At 47.8% G+C, this 20,624-nt stretch overlaps 1 protein-coding gene across 5 annotated transcripts in view; it reads right to left on the reverse strand.

The window, feature by feature from the left end:
* Positions 1 to 20,624, reverse strand: part of ARHGAP39 (Rho GTPase activating protein 39) — a 149,286-nt gene that overhangs the window by 74,371 nt on the left and 54,291 nt on the right. The window contains exon 1 of one of the 5 annotated variants that reach the window (XM_072851780.1): positions 16,624 to 16,646. The exons of the other annotated variants lie outside the window; for them this stretch is intronic. Within the exon in view, the coding sequence (XP_072707881.1) occupies positions 16,624 to 16,631 (8 nt within the window). The 5' untranslated portion in view covers positions 16,632 to 16,646. Of the gene's footprint in view, positions 1 to 16,623; positions 16,647 to 20,624 lie in introns of those variants that run through there. 5 annotated transcript variants of the gene reach the window in all.

A 20,624-nucleotide genomic window follows, 5' to 3' on the forward strand; every position in this document is an offset into this window, starting at 1 on the left:
ACAGACCCCCCAACACCCGAAAAAACAATGCTTATTAACTTCTCCTGACAACCTCATCATGTGCCCCACACCATAATATTCCTGCTGTCGACTGGCGCTGCGATAGTTACATCACGTCTAATCTTTGCCGCATCAGCCTGGTAACCTTCCCCTGACATTGCAAAGAAAGTCAGATCCCTTCCCCATCAAAGCAGCACAGCATTAATACATGCAGCCGACAGCTCTTGCCTGCCGGAGCAGGATTTTCCTTTTTTTACTTTATTTGAAAGGGATGAGCAAAGACTCAGGCCAACAGACAACTGATTCACTTTGATAGAAAAGTTTATTATTTCCTAAGGTGGCTTTAAAGTTCAATCTCTGCCTTGTCAGCACTTTCCCCCTCACTGAAATTACTGCAGATATATGTCAGGATGGAGCAGAGGTCTTTGTTTGTTTTCTCCCACTGTCCTGAAATAGCTATTGCCTAGCAGGGGATGCAGCGCTGCTGGCAGTCACGTGCTGGATTTCTTTCCAGAGCTTTACAAGCTGCAAGGTTCGGGGTATTCATGTAGTTACGGATCAAGGCCAGGAGCTGCCGGAGTATCAGGATGGATCCTGCGCTCTGATTTCGCCTGACATTCCCCACTCTCCCTAGATGGATGAATGAAAAATGGGACATGAGCTTGCAATGTGCACTCACAGACCAGAAAGTCAAGCGTATCCTGGGCTGCATCCAGAGCAGCGTGGCCAGCAGGTCGAGGGAGGGGATTCTCCCCCTCTACTCCGATGTCCTGAGACCCCCCTGGAGCACTGTGTCCAGCTCTGGGGTCCCCAGCACAAGACAGACATGGACCTGTTGGAGCGGGTCCAGAGGAGGCCACAGAAATGGTCAGAGGGCTGGAACACCTCTGCTATGGGGAAAGGCTGAGAGAGTTGGGGTTGTTCAGTCTGGAGAAGGCTCTGGGGAGACCTTCTTGCACCTTTCAATACTTAAAGGGGGATGATAAGAAAGACGGGGACAGACTTTACAGTAGGGCCTGTAGCGATAGGACAAGGGGGAATGGTTTTAAACTAAAAGAGGGGAGATTCAGACTAGATCTAAGGAAGAAACCTTTTACGCTGAGCGTGGTGCAACCCTGGCCCAGGTTGCCCAGAGAGGTGGTCGATGTCCCATCCCTGGAAACATCCAAGGTCAGGTTGGATGGGGCTCTGAGCAACCTGACCGAGTTGAAGATGTCCCTGCCCACTGCAGGACATTGGACTAGACGGCCTTTAAGGTCTCTTCCAACCCAAACCATTCTATGATTCTATGATTCTACGGGTAGACTAAAACGTACCCGCTGTATCCAGAGATCTCCACCAGTTCAAACGGCAGCAGCACAACCTTACATGTTGAAGTCTGAAGAGATGCAGGAGCGGTGGGTAAGTGCAGCTAGAAATGACTGTTCTCACCTCACCTGCTTTATGCACCAAACAAGATCAAAAGCTGTGTGCTTTCGAATTCATGGAACTAAAGCACTGCTTTTAGAAGACTGATTTTTGTTTTTAAAACATCGATTATACAGAAACTACTTCCTAAACTTACAGCTTTGGCACCTCAGAGATGGCTCTGAAAAAACCAAAGTGACTTTTTCAGATCAGTCCTCTGAACATAATCAGTAAATCTCAAAATTTCAAACTTTTTGCGTGCAACCATGTCCTCAAGCGCTTACTGACTGCTCACAGCATCTCTGGATTCAAACCATATTCTCTTCTAGGGATAACTATTTTTAATTTACCTGAGCAGGTAGGATGGAAAGGAACCATGGGGAAAAAAAAAAGCATAAAAACAAAGTGCTAGAAATTTCAAGCTCATTTAAGAAACCAGGAAAGGCAGCGAAGAACCAAGATCACAAGGACATGATGGGGACGCAGAGCTCACTCCAGACGGCTGTCAAGTGTTGAAGGCCACCGCAAGGACAAGGATGCTCAGGAGCTCCTAAGGGGGAACGGGGACTCAGATGTAATCTCGGACTAACGGTATCATCCATAATCATGGCCAAACATGGTCCCAACCATACTGTCATGGCCCTACCTCCAGTGGTACCCCTTTTGTAAGGTAAAGACTGGCACAAACTAGACTTTCCCAGGGCAAGTCTCTCCTACCCTCCCAGCAGACCACTGCAAGCAGGAGGTTGATCACTCTCCTCCCTACCACCTACCACCTCCTCCTAGATCAGACGATGAGCTTCAGGGGAAACACTAAGGAAGCTTTTCTACGAGTGTCAAAGCCTATTCCACTCAACACGATCCTCAGACATTTTGTATTTATTAGATTGGAAGTCAGATTGGTTTTAAGTTTTTTAGAGTTAGATACGAGCTACGCTGCCCTGAAGTTAACAGAGTATTTCATTACTGTGTTCTCTGACAAGTTTGGGCTCTGCAGGGCATCGTGCCCTTCCACTGGAGTTGTCATCTTCAGTCTCCCAGACACCGGGACCCAACTACCCCAAATTACTTCTTGCCTTTGGGAGAGCGCCATTTTTTACACCAAGAAGTGCTGAGCCTCACCGAGAAGCATCCCCCTCCACGCGCACACACGCTTCGTCTTCAGAGGAAGCTTCAAGCAATTAGTGCCACGACAGAAGCTCATTAATGAGAGTGACGCAGCGAGTCCTGATCCTGCCTACAGGTTTTTGGGAAGTGTTTGTATGAAGGAGAGGCATTCCTCAAGCAGTGGGATGCCGTGGATAAGACCGCTTTGTGTGCCAACCTCCACAAACCCCAGGTCTCCTATGTCTCCGGCAGTCTGCACACCCCTGCTGAAAAATTACGGCCCTAGAAGATGTTTTTGGGTCCAAAGCCAGAATGATCAATGTCTTGGAAAGATGTGAAAGAGAAGATGAAACTCTTGCCCCCAGGCTCATAAGTCTAACTCGGTACCTCCAGCTTTTGTTTCTGGTAATAAAGTGAACAAAAAAGACGTTCCAGGAAGAAATGGAGCTGCGGTTCTCCGCCCACGGCCGCGCTGGAGGAGGAGAGCACACTGCAAGATAGGGACAGAGTACAGAAATGTATAAATAACTTCTCCGAGTTGCACAACAACCACCTACTCTGTTCAGAAATTTATTAAAAAAAAAACAACCCAAGAAAAAAAATCTCATATTCCCTCTCTGGCAGCGCAGTTCAACTTGCAGCAGAAAAAGGACCGGGAAAATGAGCGTAAATAAGTGATCCCCCACAAGCCCCGACTTTTTCTCCTCCGTGCCCTCCAGCGAATGAAGGCAGCTCCAGGGACCGAAGGAAGCAAGGCAAAGGTGGGGAGCCCAAGTGACTTGCTTGGGAAAAGATGAGATGCCGCCTAGCAAGGTGGGAAAAATGATTTTCCCTAGCCTGGGAAAAATGATTTTCAGTTTAACGGCAATGAATCGCTATGTTTCATAGAATCATTGAACCATCAAATGGTTTGGGTCAGAAGGGACCTTTGAAGGTCATCCAGTCCAACCCCCCTGCAAGGAGCAGGGACATCTTCAACCCGAGCAGGTTGCTCAGAGCCCCGTCCAACCTGACCTTGGATGTTTCCAGGGATGGGGCATCGACCACCTCTCTGGGCAACCTGGGTTTCACCACCGTCATTGTAAAAAATGTCTTCCTTAGATCTAGTCTGAACCTACCCTCTTTTAGTTTAAAAGTTTAAACCTTTAAACAAGCAGGATCTTTTTCTTTTCAGCACCAGCCTCCCCCACCATACGTTGAAAGAGCTTTGAGGGTCCTTTTTCCTGCTGCGTGGGGGGTGCTTAAAGGCATCTCAGACACCTTTCGCTCAGTGCTGCATCGTCCCAGCCATCCCCTTTGCCGTTTAAAGCCTGATGACAGCGCTGCACGGAAAACCATCGTGTATTTTAGTCGTTTGGAGGGAATTTGGCAGCTGAAAAACGAGCGGCAGGATGCTGCAGATCGCTTGCCCTTCTGCAGACCGCCAGCGAGCCAGGTTTGAGAGATGCTGTTTTGGTCACCCCTGCTCACACAGCCGCTCTGGAAGAGGTACGCACGCATGTAGGGGCAACATGGCGTGGCAGAACCGACGGTGTCTGCTCTAAACTTTGCCTAAGTCATCTGGTGCCTTTTGTTTGCTGGAGATATGAACGTGAGATTTGCAACTCGGGAGTAATTTGCAATCTAAATTACAGACACGGTAATTCCTAGCCCCGGTTAAACTGGGGCAACATGTATTTACATACGCCATCGCCGCAGGCAGTTCACTTGAAATGCTTTCTGAGAAAGCTCCTGGGCCACTTGCTCCCAGCTAGCCAGGCTCTTCTTCAGCACTTCTGGAAGCCAAACCATGGAGGAGTATTTTTGCATAGGGCGAAGCCTCCCAGCTCTCTCTGCCACCTTGACACCGGGAACTAAAGCTCTTGCCAGCTCCTTTCTTTTCTGAAGAAATAGATATCTGGATAACCTCAAACGCCGCTTTTAAATATTAATATTACAATCACTATGGGAACTGCAGAGACCTTGCCTAAGCCTTTGCTTCTTTGCAAAGGTCTGCTCAAGCAACAAAGGGAGAGTACAAAGGAAATTAGTCTTCCCTAATCATGGGCGAGCTGTGAGAAAAACCTTGTAAAACGCAGAAGGAACAAACCTAAGCGCTGCCATTTGTTCAAGATTTGCTTCATGCATAGAGGCTGCCTTGCCCACGCAGGGCAAGGGAATGGGCATCTCCCTCTGATCAAGGGAGAGCATCATTTTGACGTGCCGCCTCCTCCCGACCATGAGCTGATTCCACCAGGGACTCAGGAGCTGAGACCCAAGAGGGACGTCTGATGTTCTCCAGCATTGGACTGAGCACCATCTCAGGGCTCCCAGACCTGAAAACCCACCCCACTTCCACTGGGAATCAAAATCCCTGAGATTTGGGATGAGATTCACCACTGGAGATCTCAGGCTTAACAGCAAGGAACAGTCCCTAGGAGGGCAGGAGGCTGCCTCGCAAGTATTTCTGCTCGCAGACACTCCCATAGAGGTTTCCCAGCTCTTTTTGCCCCCGAGTGTAGATAAAGCAGCATATAACAAACATTATGTTGTAACCCACTGCCTGATCTAACCCCACCACTTGCTCACACAAGACCTGTTGGATGAAGCCAAGCAGCCTCCTGAACTTCAGCCTCCCTCAGCTACTGCACTGTATATACAAAATACATGTCCCAGTAGGAAGACGGGAGTAGGTAGTCTCCATTTCTATCTTTTTTCTCTGTTCCCATAGAAACTAAACTAAAATGGAGACGGTAAAAGAAAATTAAAGCTTCAATAAAGGAATCTATTAGGAAATGGCATGTGAGCGAGTGTGGGGAATAGCTGATGGAGAAACAAGGAGAGAAAAAAGCAACAAAAATAAGGCCATAGCAGGAAGACTAAATTCAAATATGAGGGGCGTTCCTACATTAAAGTCTTTCTTGCTCGAGGATAAAACTGAATGAATAAACTATGTCAAACCGAGAGGTGAGAAGAAAAAGCTTGAAGATGTCACAGATGAAATGAACTGTAATGAGATGGTATCTGGTCATGAGTTTAGGGTCTCCATGCCTTAGTGGTAAGATGGTGCTGAGGGTCAGCAGGGATCCCAGAGGAATCCAGAAGCGCTGTCACGTGCCACCTTCCCTATCCCAGGCGTCAGGAATTACTGGGAAGGAATAAACAGGACAGAGACCACATCACTGGGCAAGTCCACCAAGAAGTGGTCACATCTTGCATGTTTGTGCCATCGCAGTCCTTTAAAAAAAAAAAAAAAATTCTAGACCTAGGAAAGGGTAGCCAGGAGACTCGGGAATGTAGAAGTCCCAAAGGAGCATAAAACACAGCCAAAACCTATTTTAGATTGGCAGAGCCATTGCTGAAAATCCAGTTTCACATTATACCTAAAAAGTAATGCAGAGAAGAGGACTAGGAAATGATTACTCATTTTTTTTTTCAGGATGCGTTTTGTTGGTTGCTCTGGAGTTATCAGGCAGTAGGTTTCAAAGACAGCTAAAGGAAATTACTTTTCAGAGCACATAATTAAGCTGTGGAATGTATTCAGCAATGCAGCCAAACCCCATAAATAGGTTCAAAGGAGAATTAGACGAGTTCAAGGAGGACAGGAGCCCATTGGTAGCTATTAAATAGGATGTTCCAAGGTTAGGAAATCCCCAGAAGCAGCAAGGTACCAGGGGGAAGGATCACCCTGCTCTGACCCGGACATTTTTTCCCCTTTCCGGGGAAATCTTTGCCGTGGAGAGCAGAGTTGAAGCTGTGCGAAGCTTTTCTACCCCTCCCATCGCCCAACGTCCCATTTGGCAATGATGACTTTGGCATCGTTACATCCCTTCTGGCCTAGAGGACACAGGGATAAGACACCAGCTCACACACAAAAAACCCCGCAGCTTCAAAGGACAGCTTCAGAAAGAGGATAGGATGGATCCGATTTCTTTCCCTCTTATCAGAGCAAGTTCGACCGCTTTCTGGCGAGTACCGATGCTCCCAATCCAAACCTCACAGCGTGAGCGTTAGCTATGCATTATCTCCTTTAAACTCCAAAAAAAAAAAAAAAAAAAGGAGTCTAGAAAGCTGCCAGAAAGCAGATAACACAAACAGGCAGAGATGAATCAAGTATCTGCATGAAAGTAGCAAATTTGCCAGGCTGACCTCAAGCTTCTCAAAGTAGCTCCAGCATTTTAGCCGGAGGCTTATGTGATCCTATATCTCTCCATACACGAACTAATAACTTTTTAGCTTGTCAGCTTGTTTCAACCAAGTTGGAGAGGTCAAGGTCTTGAGGATATCAGCCTCTAAGAAGTTTTGTTTTAAAGGAAAGAGGATGGTTGAGGACAGAAGGACACAAATTGTCTCTTTGCTGAGGACCGGAGAGCTCAGCCCGCGCGGCGTGGGAGAGGCAGCAGCACCAGGCTGAGAGGCTGAGTCATTTGCTGCCGTTGCCCGTTCAAAAAGGGTGTCAGAGAGAGCTGGAGGGTGCTGAGGGATGAGCTAGAGAGGGAAAAAGCAGGCACAGTTCCCAGAGAAGGGGCCAGGACACGCAGGATACCCATCCGTGCTCCCAGGTATGCAGCCAGAATCCTCTCCAGGATGCTAAGGTTGCATCCCAAAAGCAACTGTGCATTGCTTTATAAGAAACTTTTCATTTACTGGAGGCATTTCCATTCATCATAGACCTCCTCTGAACACCCAAAAGATCCGTCAGCCCAGTAGAAGAACTTTATTATCAAGTATCCATGTTTTTTTTTTTTTTTAAATCTCTAAGACCTCATGGGTTTCCAGCCAAACCAGATCCAAACCAGTGAATCCAAACCACCTCTTTCCAGCCAAACCAACTAGCAAGACACCTTACGCTGACTTCTCTTACTCCTTAGTCACTTGGAGATGCCCCAGCACCGGCGTTTGCGGGGCAGTTTTGGGACAGGCGGAGCTGGTTTTCCAGGGTGGCTCTCGCCCAGCCTCCGAGGTGGGACCGAGGTGGGTGCTGGGTGAAGCTGCATCTCCTCAAACCAGCATTGCAGATGGTTTCCACCTTGAAGATGGATCATTTTGGATGGTGGCTTCATCTGTGCTGGCACTGTAAGAACATGCCATATGTGTCTCCCCAAATCAGGTCTAGACGTGAGTACAACTTGAGTGTCAGTGTTGTATTCACAAACCCAAATTTTCAGTGCTGAAGTTTCTAAAAATCAGACTGAAGATTACCCGAGCACTGGGACTTGCCAACAGTGACTCTAATGCTTCTTACAAAATAAATAATCTTATTTTGCTTTTCCAATCAAAATGTTCAGAGGAAAGATGATTAAAGTGTTATTAATAGTAATCTCTTTGCAATATTGGAAGTGTGAAATATTGAGTGGAATGCTTTGAACTTTAAGCCATTTGCCAAAGGCCTATGAACAAGCAACAACCTGTAGCAATTCAAGAAAAATCAGGACTGATCAGAATTGAAGGCAGAAACTTACCCCCCCACACCCAAATTTCTGCAAAAAGGGATTCTGCAAATCTCAAGAGCCCCCATTTCAATTCCGAGATCGTGAAAACAAGCACATCAGGGGCCGTATATCAAACACCACGAAGCTGAACTCCCAGCCAGCAAAGTCTATAAAAATATTGGCAAGCTTGCTATTTTTTTTTTCCCCCAAATTCCCCGTGGCTGTGCGCCCAGCTGCGCCGCTGCCCTGGCACAGAGATTCATGCAGGCAGAGCCGATGCAGAGACGGGTCCTTACTGCAGCTCAGCTAAGCTGGGTCTCTTTTTCTTGCACGTTTTTGCACGGCTTACTCCACTACGATGCTTTCTATGTGCTACCAAAGCACATGAGCTAAAGCTGGGATGTCCCTTGTTTGTAACGGTTTGATCCTAGGGCGCAGTGATCCTGCCCTGTGTATTTTCTTAGCCCTGCAAGATCTGCTACCCTAAAACTAAAAGTTGTTTTTTAAAGGGGGAAAAAAAAAATCAGACCTGCTTCAGGACAAATAGAAAGGGACAAGCTCCAAGATACACAATGTGGATGGAGGACTGGTAAGGAAGAAATGTTTTACGCTGAGAGTGGTGAAACCCTGGCCCAGGTTGCCCAGGGACGTGGTCGATGCCCCATCCCTGGAAACATCCAAGGTCAGGTTGGACGGGGCTCTGAGCGACCTGCTCGAGGTGAAGATGTCCCTGCCCATTGCAGGGGCGGTGGGTGAGATGACCTTGAAAGGTCCCTTCCAACCCAAACCATCCTGTGATTCTATGACTGACATCCCTGAGCACAGATGCAGGAGGCAGCTCTGGGGACAGGAAGATCAGCATCTCTAAGGATGGGGGCTGATCATATTTAGGGGAAAAAAAAGCCGAGTTAGAGGCAGTGCAGAGGTCTCGCCTGGCAGCTGGGCAGGCAGCGGCAGGGCAGCGAGGGAGAGGAGCAGGCAGGCATTCCAGCACGGACGGTCGCAGCTGCTGAATCCTGACCCTCCTCACCACATGTGCAAGGCACCCTTTCCTTGAACTACTGTTTTTTTTAACTCGTTGATTACAAAAAACTTCATTTCAATGGAGCTGTAATTTCAATTTGACCCAATCCTGAAGGACAAAAGACTTAATTTACTGCTTCAAAACTAAACAAGGTAAAGCCTAGATGGAAAAAAGCCCAGGTGTGGATGAGGATAGCAAGTACTGGGTGTAGGAAAGGAAAGGCAGCAAGTCTCACCACAGTGACACTCTTACACCGGTGACAGTGTGACAGACCTTAAATGAGCAGGAAATTTATGACCGTGAGCTGCCCGGCATGCTGTAAAGTGTCACACGGAGAAGTCAGTGGCACAGCAAGAGCGAGGTCCCCAAAGTCATCAGGGTCTGAAGGCAGCAGGAAAAGGACAAAAATTCCACCAAAGCAGTAAAACTTTGCACCTTCTCTTTGCTAATTCAAGCGGTATCAGAGCACAAGAGGTTAATACCATTTTACAGATTTAATGTGGGGAAATTAAAGCAGTTTCCAGCATAGGATTGCAAGTCTGTAAATACACACCCTTAAATATTTAACTTGCAGCTGTGGTACACCAGGTTGGCCCCCGGTGCCAAATTTGTCCTTTCACAAGAGTTCCCATGACAAACATCACCAGGAGGAAAAGGAGAATATTTGATAATGCTGGAGAACAAGGAATAATCCACAATAAACTAATTTTATCTCTAGCACTAACTAGCATTGCCTGGCTGTCTGGAAAAGATTGTTTTCACGGATTTGCTAAACCTAACCGCAAGTTGTGGAAAGCAAGTCTGAAAGCACACCCTGTGCTTTTGAACTCTGAAATATTTAAGAAACTGGAGGTCTGACAGCGAAAGACTGACTTAGGAGAACTACGAACACCAGATCTGACATACAGAGAAAAATATGCATCCTCCCTGCGGGCTTGCCAGAGCAAGATTAAACATTGGCACAGCTCAGCTGGGGTCAAGTGCCTGCCTTGCAAATACCGAGCAGGGTCTTAGGGGTGTTTTTGCTTAGGGCAAGGCAGAAAGACCTTGTCCTAACTCATGCACGAGCCTGGGCAGTTGCAGACCAGGGCTGGAAGCAGCAGCTGCTCGCGAGCAGGTGATTCGCCCCGTTTTGAGGCCAAAAAGCGGCCACCTGTCATGGTCCTGACATCATTTGATTTCCCATCGCGGCTGGGCTCGGGACAACCGAGGAGGAGGAGGAGGAGGAGGAGGAGGGATGGTGACTTGGAATGACTCACGCCAAGCGGGGCTGCAGAAAGCCCAGGGATGAAAACAAGCAATCCTTGTTCCCAGGATGTCAACTCAATTTAACTGTTGCAGATGCTGCATCCTGTAAACCCAGAGTTCGACCCTAAAAATCGCTGCGATGACTGGAGCAATTAGAGCCTGTAAGACAAGATGACCTTTCTGAACAACGCAGAGAGATTACCAGCAAGAGCCTGCTCCCACCTAAACATCAGATAACCTCTCGGTCCTACTCTGATAGGAAGAAAACATTAGGAAGCAGCACTCCCCCTCTTCCCGACAGTGATGCGATGATATTTATAGGACTAGGAGATAACGCCGTAAAACATGAAGTGCTCATTGCTTCAAAGCACCGAGACGGTAGCCCTAGACAGCAAATCTCATTTAGCAAAAGAAATGCAGGGAGAAGCTTGCTGCACGCAGGTTGACCCAGCACAAAATCCCTCCGTCCTTTGCAGATATGCGGGAGCAAATTTACAATCACGCGCTGGATCCGTGCAACAGTCGGAGTTTCTGCTCCTCACCACCCATCTACCCAAGCTCCTTCCCTAACCCCCCCCACGCACCGTATTTCGCTACCAGAACAAGCGGTAGAAAACAAAAAGCCTCGATCGTTCCTCCAAACACAAGCACGGACAAAAAGCAGAGGCAAAACGGAGGGGAAATGCCTGCTACCCGCACTGAAACCTGGCCATATGTTCCGCTATTATAAATCACTCCGATAGCGTGCCTCGTGCCCGGGCGCAGAATCCAATCGCTCGGCACAGTTGGTGTGAAATCTGTCATTCAGGCTGCCAGGATGATTTAAAAGTGAGTTAGAAAAGCAGGTTGTTCCCTATCTCCCCCTTCCCCCAAACCTTCTCCTCATCTAGGAGAAATATGGGTCTGCACCTTCCCAGCGGAGCCCCGAGCATCCAGCCGTCATTCCTGACATTATCCCTTCCCCTGCCCTCTCCCAGGACCGCTCCTGCTCCTGAGGGGATGCAAATGCCTTGCATTTCAAGAGTTAAGTTTAAAATTCTCCTGGTGGTCGCACACACTTTGTGACCACTTGAAGGAGATAGCCTGTGAGATCGGCTTCTCCTCCATGCCATCATTACGCCAGCGAGAATTAATGCAGCAGCAGAAGGGCACCCCAAAACCAAGAGTATCTGTGCTATGCAAGTCAGAAAAGCCCAGACAGCAAGAAGAAAGCTATCTCTGATGGTCTCAGAGACACAGGCATGGAGAGAAACACAACAAAACCAACATGCTCATGTGAACCTCATGAGGTTCAACAAGGCCAAGGGCAAGGTCCTGCACCTGGGTCCAGGCAATCCCCAGTATCCATACAGGCTGGGGGATGGACGGATGGATGGAGAGCAGCCCTGAGGAGAAGGAGTTGGGGTACTGGTGGGTGACAAATGGGACACGAGCCGGCAATGTGTGCTCGCAGCCCAGAAAGCCAACTGTATCCTGGGCTGCATCCAGAGCAGCGTGGCCAGCAGGTCGAGGGAGGGGATTCTCCCCCTCTACTCCGATGTCCTGAGACCCCCCCCTGGAGCACTGTGTCCAGCTCTGGGGTCCCCAGCACAAGACAGACATGGACCTGTTGGAGCAGGTCCAGAGGAGGCCACGGAAATGGTCAGAGGGCTGGAACACCTCTGCTATGGAGAAAGGCTGAGAGAGTTGGGGTTGTTCAGCCTGGAGAAGAGAAGGGTCCAGGGAGACCTTCTTGTGGCCTTCCAATACTTAAAGGGGGCTGATAAGAAAGACGGGGACAGACTTTACAGTAGGGCCTGTAGCAATAGGACAAGGGGGAATGGTTTTAAACTAAAAGAGGGGAGATTCAGACTAGATCTAAGGAAGAAATTGTTTATGCTGAGGGTGGTGAAACCCTGTCCCAGGTTGCCCAGAAAGGTGGTAGATGCCCCATCCCTGGAAACATTCAAGGTCAGGTTGGACGGGGCTCTGAGCAACCTGCTCGAGGTGAAGATGTCCCTGCTCTTGCAGGGGGGTTGGAATAGATGACCTTCAAAGGTCCCTTCCAACCCAAACCATTCCATGATTCTATGATTCTATGCTGCTGGTAAATCAGCAGTTTGAGCATCCAGAGTTTGAGCATCCAGAGCATCATGCTTTGAGACCCACCTATGGATCTAGCCTCCACGAACGCACGTTGTGTTTTGAGCCAGTTTCCCGAGGGATGTTGCAGAAACCATCCCTCTACATATCAATTATGGAGCTCAAAGGGTTCATACAGACACTAATAACAGCTTCTTCCAAAGTTTTAAAGGCTGTTCAAATACGCCTAGTCCAGGACTAGACCAGTTTATAATCTAAGAACAAGATACCATGGATGCACACGGGAGGGAAGACAAAGGTATCGAGAAGAATCAGTGAAACCAAGTGTTCCTGCTCAGTCTGGAAATCCAATTTATTTCTGATATGATAAAAGCATGCAAGAAAAGAAGTCCAACTGAGAACACGATTAAGCTGTTTGGATGAAAGATGGTACTAAAGAGTCCTGGATTCCTACCTCCAGTGTGTGCACCTTCTCATGCTGTGTCGTAAAGCCCCTGCATGAGGAAATAGCTGAACATAGCACTGGGAAACTATTTTATGACTTATACAACAAGCTGAAAAGCAAAGGTACCCTTCTGCACCATGTTTTCCAAGCTTCTCCCCTTTTTTATCAGTGCCACGCGCAATCACTATGCTTGTAGGTAATGTAAACTACCCCAAAAAAGTGCCAGAGAGAAGCAGACCAGCCGTTTTCAGAGCCTTTCCATGAGTGCTCTTGGATGAGATGACAAAGTTAATTTTTATGAAGTGTAAACGGCAAAGCCTGTGAGCAAAATTGCATTCTCCTTTCTCTCTCTTAGGGGGAAAAAAACAGCTGACCTTAAGGATAAACTGAACGATTGCAAGACAGGCCTAAATAACCTTGAAACTTAAAAAACCAGAATGCCAGAAATAAAAGTGTGTGGGGGTTGCCGGTCCTAAAAGTTGGATATTTAATTTTGAGAAATAAATCAGGGATGTCAATAAATAACATTTCACCTAAAATTGCTACTTTTATACACAAATCACATTAAATCAATGCGATGAAATGAAATGCTTTCATGTTTCGCCAGTCCTTGGAACAAACTTTGTAAAAGGAAACCTGCCCAAAGAGCAAAACCCCATCCCAAACCGAATAACCCACCACGAGAGAGTGACTTGGCAGGTGTGAGAGCATTTGCTGTTTCCAGAGACTCCTTTGGCAGAAGCAGCGGATTCCTGAGGCTCACACCCTTCGGCAGGCAAACGCGACAACTATAGGATAGTCCTCAAAACTTGGCCTGGATGGTCAGCTAGGACAGGGAAGGCTGCTCCCTGCTATAAATCTCGGATACTTATATTACAGTAGCTTCCCAGAGGTCTCTATATCCAAGAGAAAAGGAAACTTCTGTGTCCCAACTGGAGCAAGGCCGTACAAAAAAGAAGGAAGAAATTTAGGACAAGAACGCAGCAAGTTTTCTGCAACTAGGGAAAATCATGTGCATCTTCCAAAAAAAACCCCAAATAAAACCACCAAAAGAGCAAGAACACCCCCCCACCCCCTCGCTTCTCAAGGTCTCAGTCCTTCTTCTAGGTGGGAGATGGAAAGCTTGCAGCACAGGAGTTACAACCCAACATTATGTTTCCCTGTTTTTATAATATTTTAGGCTGGAGTGGACCTCTGGCGGTCACCTGGGCCACCTTCCCTTCCTCCCCCAAGTACCGGTAACTTTAAAGTTATCCTACTCAGGGTCTTTTTCAGTCAAATTCTGAAATCTCCAAGGATGGACATCTCACAGCCTTTCTAGGTGACCACGCTCAGGTAAAGACCTTGCAAATGACCAAATCGAGAGCCCTCCATGGTACAGCTGTGCATCACCTCTCAGCCTTCCCCTGTACACCATCCATGGAAGACCCTGGGTCTGTCTTCACTGTCACCCTATTAGGTAGGTGAAGATGACAGTTGGATCCGCTCTCAGCCTCCTCTCCAGGCTGAAGAAGCCCAGCTCTCGTTAAATGCTCACATTAACGCAATGCCCTCTAAGAAGATGCAGCAGACCCATCTGGTCCTCAGCGAGGAAGAGGCTCTCCCCCACACCAATTATTCAACGGTTAAGACGACATTCCTGGAATGATCAGGCTGCAGCACCATCTGCTCAGCTACGCTGGGCTGTCTGGTGCAGGAGTAAAGCTTCATTTCTGCATGACAGCACTTTCCAGAGCCTGGTCTGATGCTCCTCGCAGAAGCCGGGAGATCTCAAAGATCTCGTTGCTTTTCCGTTCCAAGCGCCACAGGTACCTTTCCGTGCTATATTTGTTAAGAACCAGCAGTACTGCATAGACCTCTGCTATCCAAAGACGTCCATATGTAGTTATGTTGTCCCAGCCCACTCCAGCAGAGAGAAAAGGAAGAAAAAACCAGCAGCGACGTCACTTCACGGTGCCTTGGAAAGCACCCAGATTGCACAACACGTGGTATGGCACAGGAAGCCTGACCAAACACGCAAACAGCTCCGGCGTGCTTCACGCTCTTGGTTTCGTGCTTTAGCCTTCTTTCCCATTTCACCGAGCACTTTGTGGGCAAGAGTCCCATTTTGAGGATTAGAGCTGTCCTCTGCTGTTTCCAGGCCAGAGAAATTTGGCTTTTTTTCCCCAGTGCACTTCTCCAGTGCCTAAGGTGGTATCTGGCTGGCCAACTGGAGAAGAGTTGACAAGACCTGACATGGGCACAACATCCAAGGACTGCATGAGACTGGATGAGCCCGCCTTAGTTATCACAGGGAATCACAGAACGGTTTGGGTTGGAAGGGACTGTAAAGATCATCTAGTCCAACCCCCCACCATGGGCAGGGACATCTTCAACTAGAGCAGGTTGCTCAAAGCCTCATCCAACCTGACCTTGAACACTTCCAATGACAGGGCATCCACAACTTCTCGGGGGCAACCTGTTCCAGTGCCTCACCAGCCTCAGCATAAAGAATTTCTTCCTAATATCTAATCTAACCCTACTCTCTTTTAGTTCAAAAACCATTACCCCTCGTCCTGTCACTACAGGCCCTGCTAAAAAGTCTGTCCCCGTCTTTCTTATCAGCCCCCTTTAAGTACTGAAAGGCCACAAGAAGGTCTCCCCAGAGCCTTCTCTTCTCCAGGCTGAACAACCCCAGCTCTCTCAGCCTTTCTCCATAGAGAGGTGTTCCAGCCCTCTGACCATTTCTGTGGCCTCCTCTGGACCCGCTCCAACAGGTCCATGTCTGTCTTGTGCTGGGGACCCCAGAGCTGGACGCAGTGCTCCAGGGGGGTCTCAGGACATCGGAGTAGAGGGGGAGAATCCCCTCCCTCGACCTGCTGGCCACGCTGCTCTGGATGCAGCCCAGGATATGCCTGGCTTTTTGGGCTGCAAGCACACATTGCCAGCTCATGTCCAGTTTTTCACCCACCAGTACCCCCAAGTCCTTCTCCGCAGGGCTGCTCTCCATCCATCCATCCCCCAGCCTGTATCCAGAAAGGAGAAGAACAGCTCCTACAGCGGCAAGCAAGAGGACTCTTCCATGTAGCCCTCCGTCCTTGTTCCAGAGAGAGGTTGGGATGCTGCAATCTCTACTTCTTGTCAAACTTTAAGTCTCCAGACGTGCAGAGGAAATAACGAAACCTTCTCCTCTAAGAGATGCTCTGCAGCTTCTGGAGCGAGGCAGGAGGAGAGGTTAATGTATTTCAGTTCTGACTACCTTAAAGCTCATGCATTCATCAAGTCTCCAAACCCAAGAAGGTGGCTGCAGCCTCCTCGGGTGAGCGCAGAAGTAGGTGTTTCATAAGAGCTGTGCCCTCAATCCCAGCTGTTTATGCCATTTATGGAGATTTTGTGTTCATCCTATTCAAAAGCGTTGCCTGAATCGACAGGGCACATAAAACATTTAGTGTTTGACAGCTCTAAGGATCAAAATTCTTCAGAGGACTCACTGCATTATTTTCAATCGGGGAAAAGTGCAGAAACCTGCCATTAAATCCTGTTCTCCGGGGTCTGAAGGTGGGCTGTGCATTACCATAACTACATGCCTATTTGTCAACAGCCACATACTGGTTTCAAAATGATATATTGCTAGCGGCTTGCTTTTGTTCCTCCTCCTCCCCCAAATTCTAGAAGAGCTACAGTCGTGCACAGAAATAAAAGAGTGCCGTTTGCTAATTTGGTACTAAAACAAAAGGCAAAAAAATACAGAGGCCTCAAACCTCCCAGCTTTTTCATTCAGCTTGAGCTATTCAAGGCTTTTAGTACACTGCCAGCTCTGCTTGCTGCTGGGCACCCTCAGAGAAAAGCATTCCCCATATGCTACCGAGCAAAACCGATGCCTACATCATTGCAGCCCCAAAAATAAGTGCTGCGGCTACCCGTGCATGGAGTGGCAGCGTATCCTCCCTTGCTATCGCATCTCCCGTGGTAACTCACGCTCCTGCTGGGGCTGTCCTGGCTGCACAAGAACTGCTCTTGGTTTTCTTTTTATAAGATGGATGATATATCTGTTTTCTTCCAAGGGGGGGATCAGCAGCACTTGGTGAATTGCGTCGACCCTAAATGTGAAAACAAAACAAAACAAAACCTCTACGAAGTCTTGACTCCATGCTACAGCATTAAAGGCAAACACTTCTGAAATACAAAACCTGGGGGTTTGAGCCTACGTAGCACTCTTTAGTGCTAAAAAACTACGTCACTCTGCCTCTACAACGACAGTCATCATCTTTGGTGGGCCCCGATTTGTTACAGTGAGGTTGCAGATAAGAAGGGCCCCGTGGCAGGGCGTGTTATCATGTAAGCTATTAATGATAACAATGTTTAATTACCTTAATCCATTTAATAACACATTTTACTAAAATTAGCCAGATAAATTGCCCCGATAATACTGTTTGAGCTGAATTACGCTCAGATTCCTGGTATTTAACCCACTTCTCTGGGTATCTGAATACAAAGCATAGCTGTTCGGGGTGGGAACGCGGAGGAATGCTTCTTCTGCAGCATCTGTAGATCGGCAAGGCACTCTTCTAATCTCCCGAAAACAGTTCCAAACATTCCCTGGTCACTAACAACTGGTTTTGTTCTTTGGAAAGACAAAACGAGAAGAGTAAGCCCATGCCAAGTTTCATTTGCTCGGGACTAGGAGCTAAACAAGCGTTGATGAAGTGCCACACAACAACAGTTCCTGCTTTTGTTTATACAGCACATACTGGCCAGTCCGCTGTAATAGATGGAGTGTCTGTGCTTGGTTTCCAGCGGGAACAGATTGGTCTGGAAAACACTCCAGCATTGGGTTTTCATTTGCCAGTGAAGGATCTTGAAGCACATGGCGTGGAGGTTAGCCAGCTCCCCCAGACAGACGACTTGGGCAGCTGCCAGAGCATCTCTCAACATCCCATCGCTGGTATTCTGGTTTTTCCCAGGTCATTCCCCAAATGCTACTCTGCACCTCGTCGGGATCGCTTTGTGGTTTTACCTAGGTTGCATCCAAAGAGACGCACACGGAGGTCTGCGGCAAGATAAAGAACATCACTCCACTTTTCCTTTGCTGTTGCACAGATGGGGAGCGACAAAAAACAAGCCAGAAAACCTAGCTTAAATCTTTGCAGCTTCATGAAATTTCCATATCTTATCAGGCTAAGCCTAGGTCCTAGCAGCAAGGACTCTGCCATGCAGGAGACCCTGGTTTCATCACCTGGAAGCTGGACCAAAGAGGGCATTAAGCTCTTAAACAGATCGCACATTGTTGAGAGTCTATTTTCTTGGCCATAAGGCAGAGAATTGAAGACGTTAAGCGAGGAAGTAACCCAGAAGATGATCAGCGTGACAAGATCTGGCTGAACACCCGCTCTTGGTCACTGTCAGAAGAGCCAGAGCTGTCGGAGCCCCGGATGTTTTCAGCCTCCGGAGCTATTAGCAGGCAGGCACAGCTCCCGGCTTCAACTCAGCCCATGCCCAGCAGGCAGGCAGTCCAAAGAGCTGAAACACGGTGTCCTACTGCCTGTTCCCAGCATCTTGTACTGACTTGTAAGGCTTCCTCCACAATTTATGCATGCTCTTCGCCATCACGTCAAAGCCACAGTCTTCCCGTTCACATTTAACTCTTTAGGAATCATATGGTGGAGTATGTAAATGGGCATACAGCTACATTTCAGAAGGATCTTTCTAGCAAAGCAATGCTAAGCTTTAACACTCAAAGTTACAGAGTTTTCCCTCAGACTCTTCAATTTGCTGAAGTCCCGTATCCCTGTCGCACCCTTCCCTGCAGCATCTTTTTCAGACAGCCCGTGGGAAGGCAGCTTAGCTCTGACAAAGGTCTTGCCAGGAAGGCACACTTCCCTGCTCTGCTTTCCCCATACCCCATAGTTACTTTGCTGAATTTTTCAGCTACTAACATCATTTTATCGCGCATTTGTCCTAGCCCTACAACAGCAGGCACAAATCTGCAGCCAGGCGGTCAAGTTCATAGAACCATCAAATGGTTTGGGTTGGAAGGGACCTTTGAAGGTCATCTAGTCCAACCCCCCTGCAATGAGCAGGGACATCTTCAACTCGAACAGGTTGCTCAGAGCCCCGTCCAACCTGACCTTGGATGTTTCCAGGGATGGGGCATCGACCACCTCTCTGGGCAACCTGGGCCAGGGTTTCACCATCCTCAGCGTAAAAAATTTCTTCCTTAGATCTAGTCTGAATCTCCCTTCTTTTAAAGTTTAAAACCATTACCCCGTGTCCTATTGCTACAGGCCCCTACTGTAAAGTCTGTCCCCGTCTTTCTTTTAAGCCCCCTTTAAGTATTGAAAGGCCTAGAGCCTTCTCTTCTCCAGGCTGAACAACCCCAACTCTCTCAGCCTGTCCTCCCAGCAGACGTGTTCCAGCCCTCAGACCATTTTTGTGGCCAAATAACCCCATCCCTGCATCTAGCCTGAAAAAAAGATGGAATCAGCTGGCAGGGTTGTTATGCATGTGTAGTGACACTTATTAATACAGAAGTTATCAGGACTAGCATCGTATCATCAAAACTCATGACCTGTATAGAAAGAGCTCCCAAATCTCCCAGCACCCAAAAGCATGAGTGGAATTACATGAGTGCAGAAGAGAGTAAGCTGTCCACTGTCTATCAGGAGGCTGAACTGACACAAGTGCAACCAGATTTTATACATTTTTCTTGGAGAATTCCAACGTGGGGAGGAAAAAGAGGTGACATGAAGACTTGCAAGGAAAGTGGTAATGGTAGCTGAAGGTGTTTTACTTTAATTGTATTACAAAAATAACTATATCCAACCACCCTGATTGCCACAGAACAAAAACACAGAAGATGGAGAATGAAGTGGTTTATGCAAATGCTGAAAAAAAAATAAATCTGTTGCATAGGAATGCAAACTGATACAAACCAAGTCTTTCCCACTTATATGAAAAGCCATTTCTCCCTGGCAGAACGAGAATGGAAAAATACTTTCATATTTCACAAGGAAACATTTTTCATGATAACAGCCAAGCACTGCAAGAGGGGCCCTGCGAGGCTGCAGAATCTAAGCTTGGAGTTTTTCAAGACCCAACTGCACAAAGCCCTGTGCAGCCCAGATGAATTCAACACTTGACCCTGCTTTGAGCAGAGGTTCAGACTGTCCAACTGAACAATTTTGAGTCCACAACACACAGACAGTCTTTGTAAGGGGAAACGAGCCACCACTCAGGATACCAGGAGAGCACAGCAGCAGCTGCAGGTGAAGATGATGTTCAGGAAGGAAGGGCTGAGGGTAAGGAACTGTAGAATCATAGAAGGGTTTGGGTTGGAAGGGATCTTCAAAGACCATCTAGTTCAACCCCCCTGCCATGGGAAGGGATATCTTTCACTAGGTCAGGTTGCTCAAAGCACCATCGAACATGACCTTGAACATTTCCAGGGATGGGGCATCCACAACTTCTCTGGGCAACCTGGTCCAGGTAGAAAGCATGATCTGTCTCTGGGAAGGAGCCTCTGAATCGGCAGCGTTGAGTGCTACGGCATGCTAGCAAGCATTATGGTAACCAGCGTTTCCAGAACAATTTCTGGAGCCTTTGGATCATGGGAGCTCTCATACCCTGGTAAACTTCCAGGTCTCTCAATGTTGTTTAATCCCTAATCTTCTGCAGCTTCATTATGCAATCACATGCAAAACATTTCCTTTTTGTCTCTGTTCCCCTCTGCTTTTTGTGGTTTAGCCATTCCAGAAAAAGGCAGGAAGCGTAGTGAAGACCTGACCAGGCTCACGCCCTGGTGTCCGTCAGCTACATGGCCATGGAAAGCCTGTTCACCTCGGTGTCAAGCCCAGGCATGAAATACATCCTCCCAAATTAATTCCAAATGCCCATGGACCTACACTTAAGACACCTGTACATC

This window comes from Ciconia boyciana, chromosome 2 (assembly GCF_034638445.1).
Source record: "Ciconia boyciana chromosome 2, ASM3463844v1, whole genome shotgun sequence".
Classification (NCBI taxonomy): Eukaryota; Metazoa; Chordata; class Aves; order Ciconiiformes; family Ciconiidae; genus Ciconia; species Ciconia boyciana.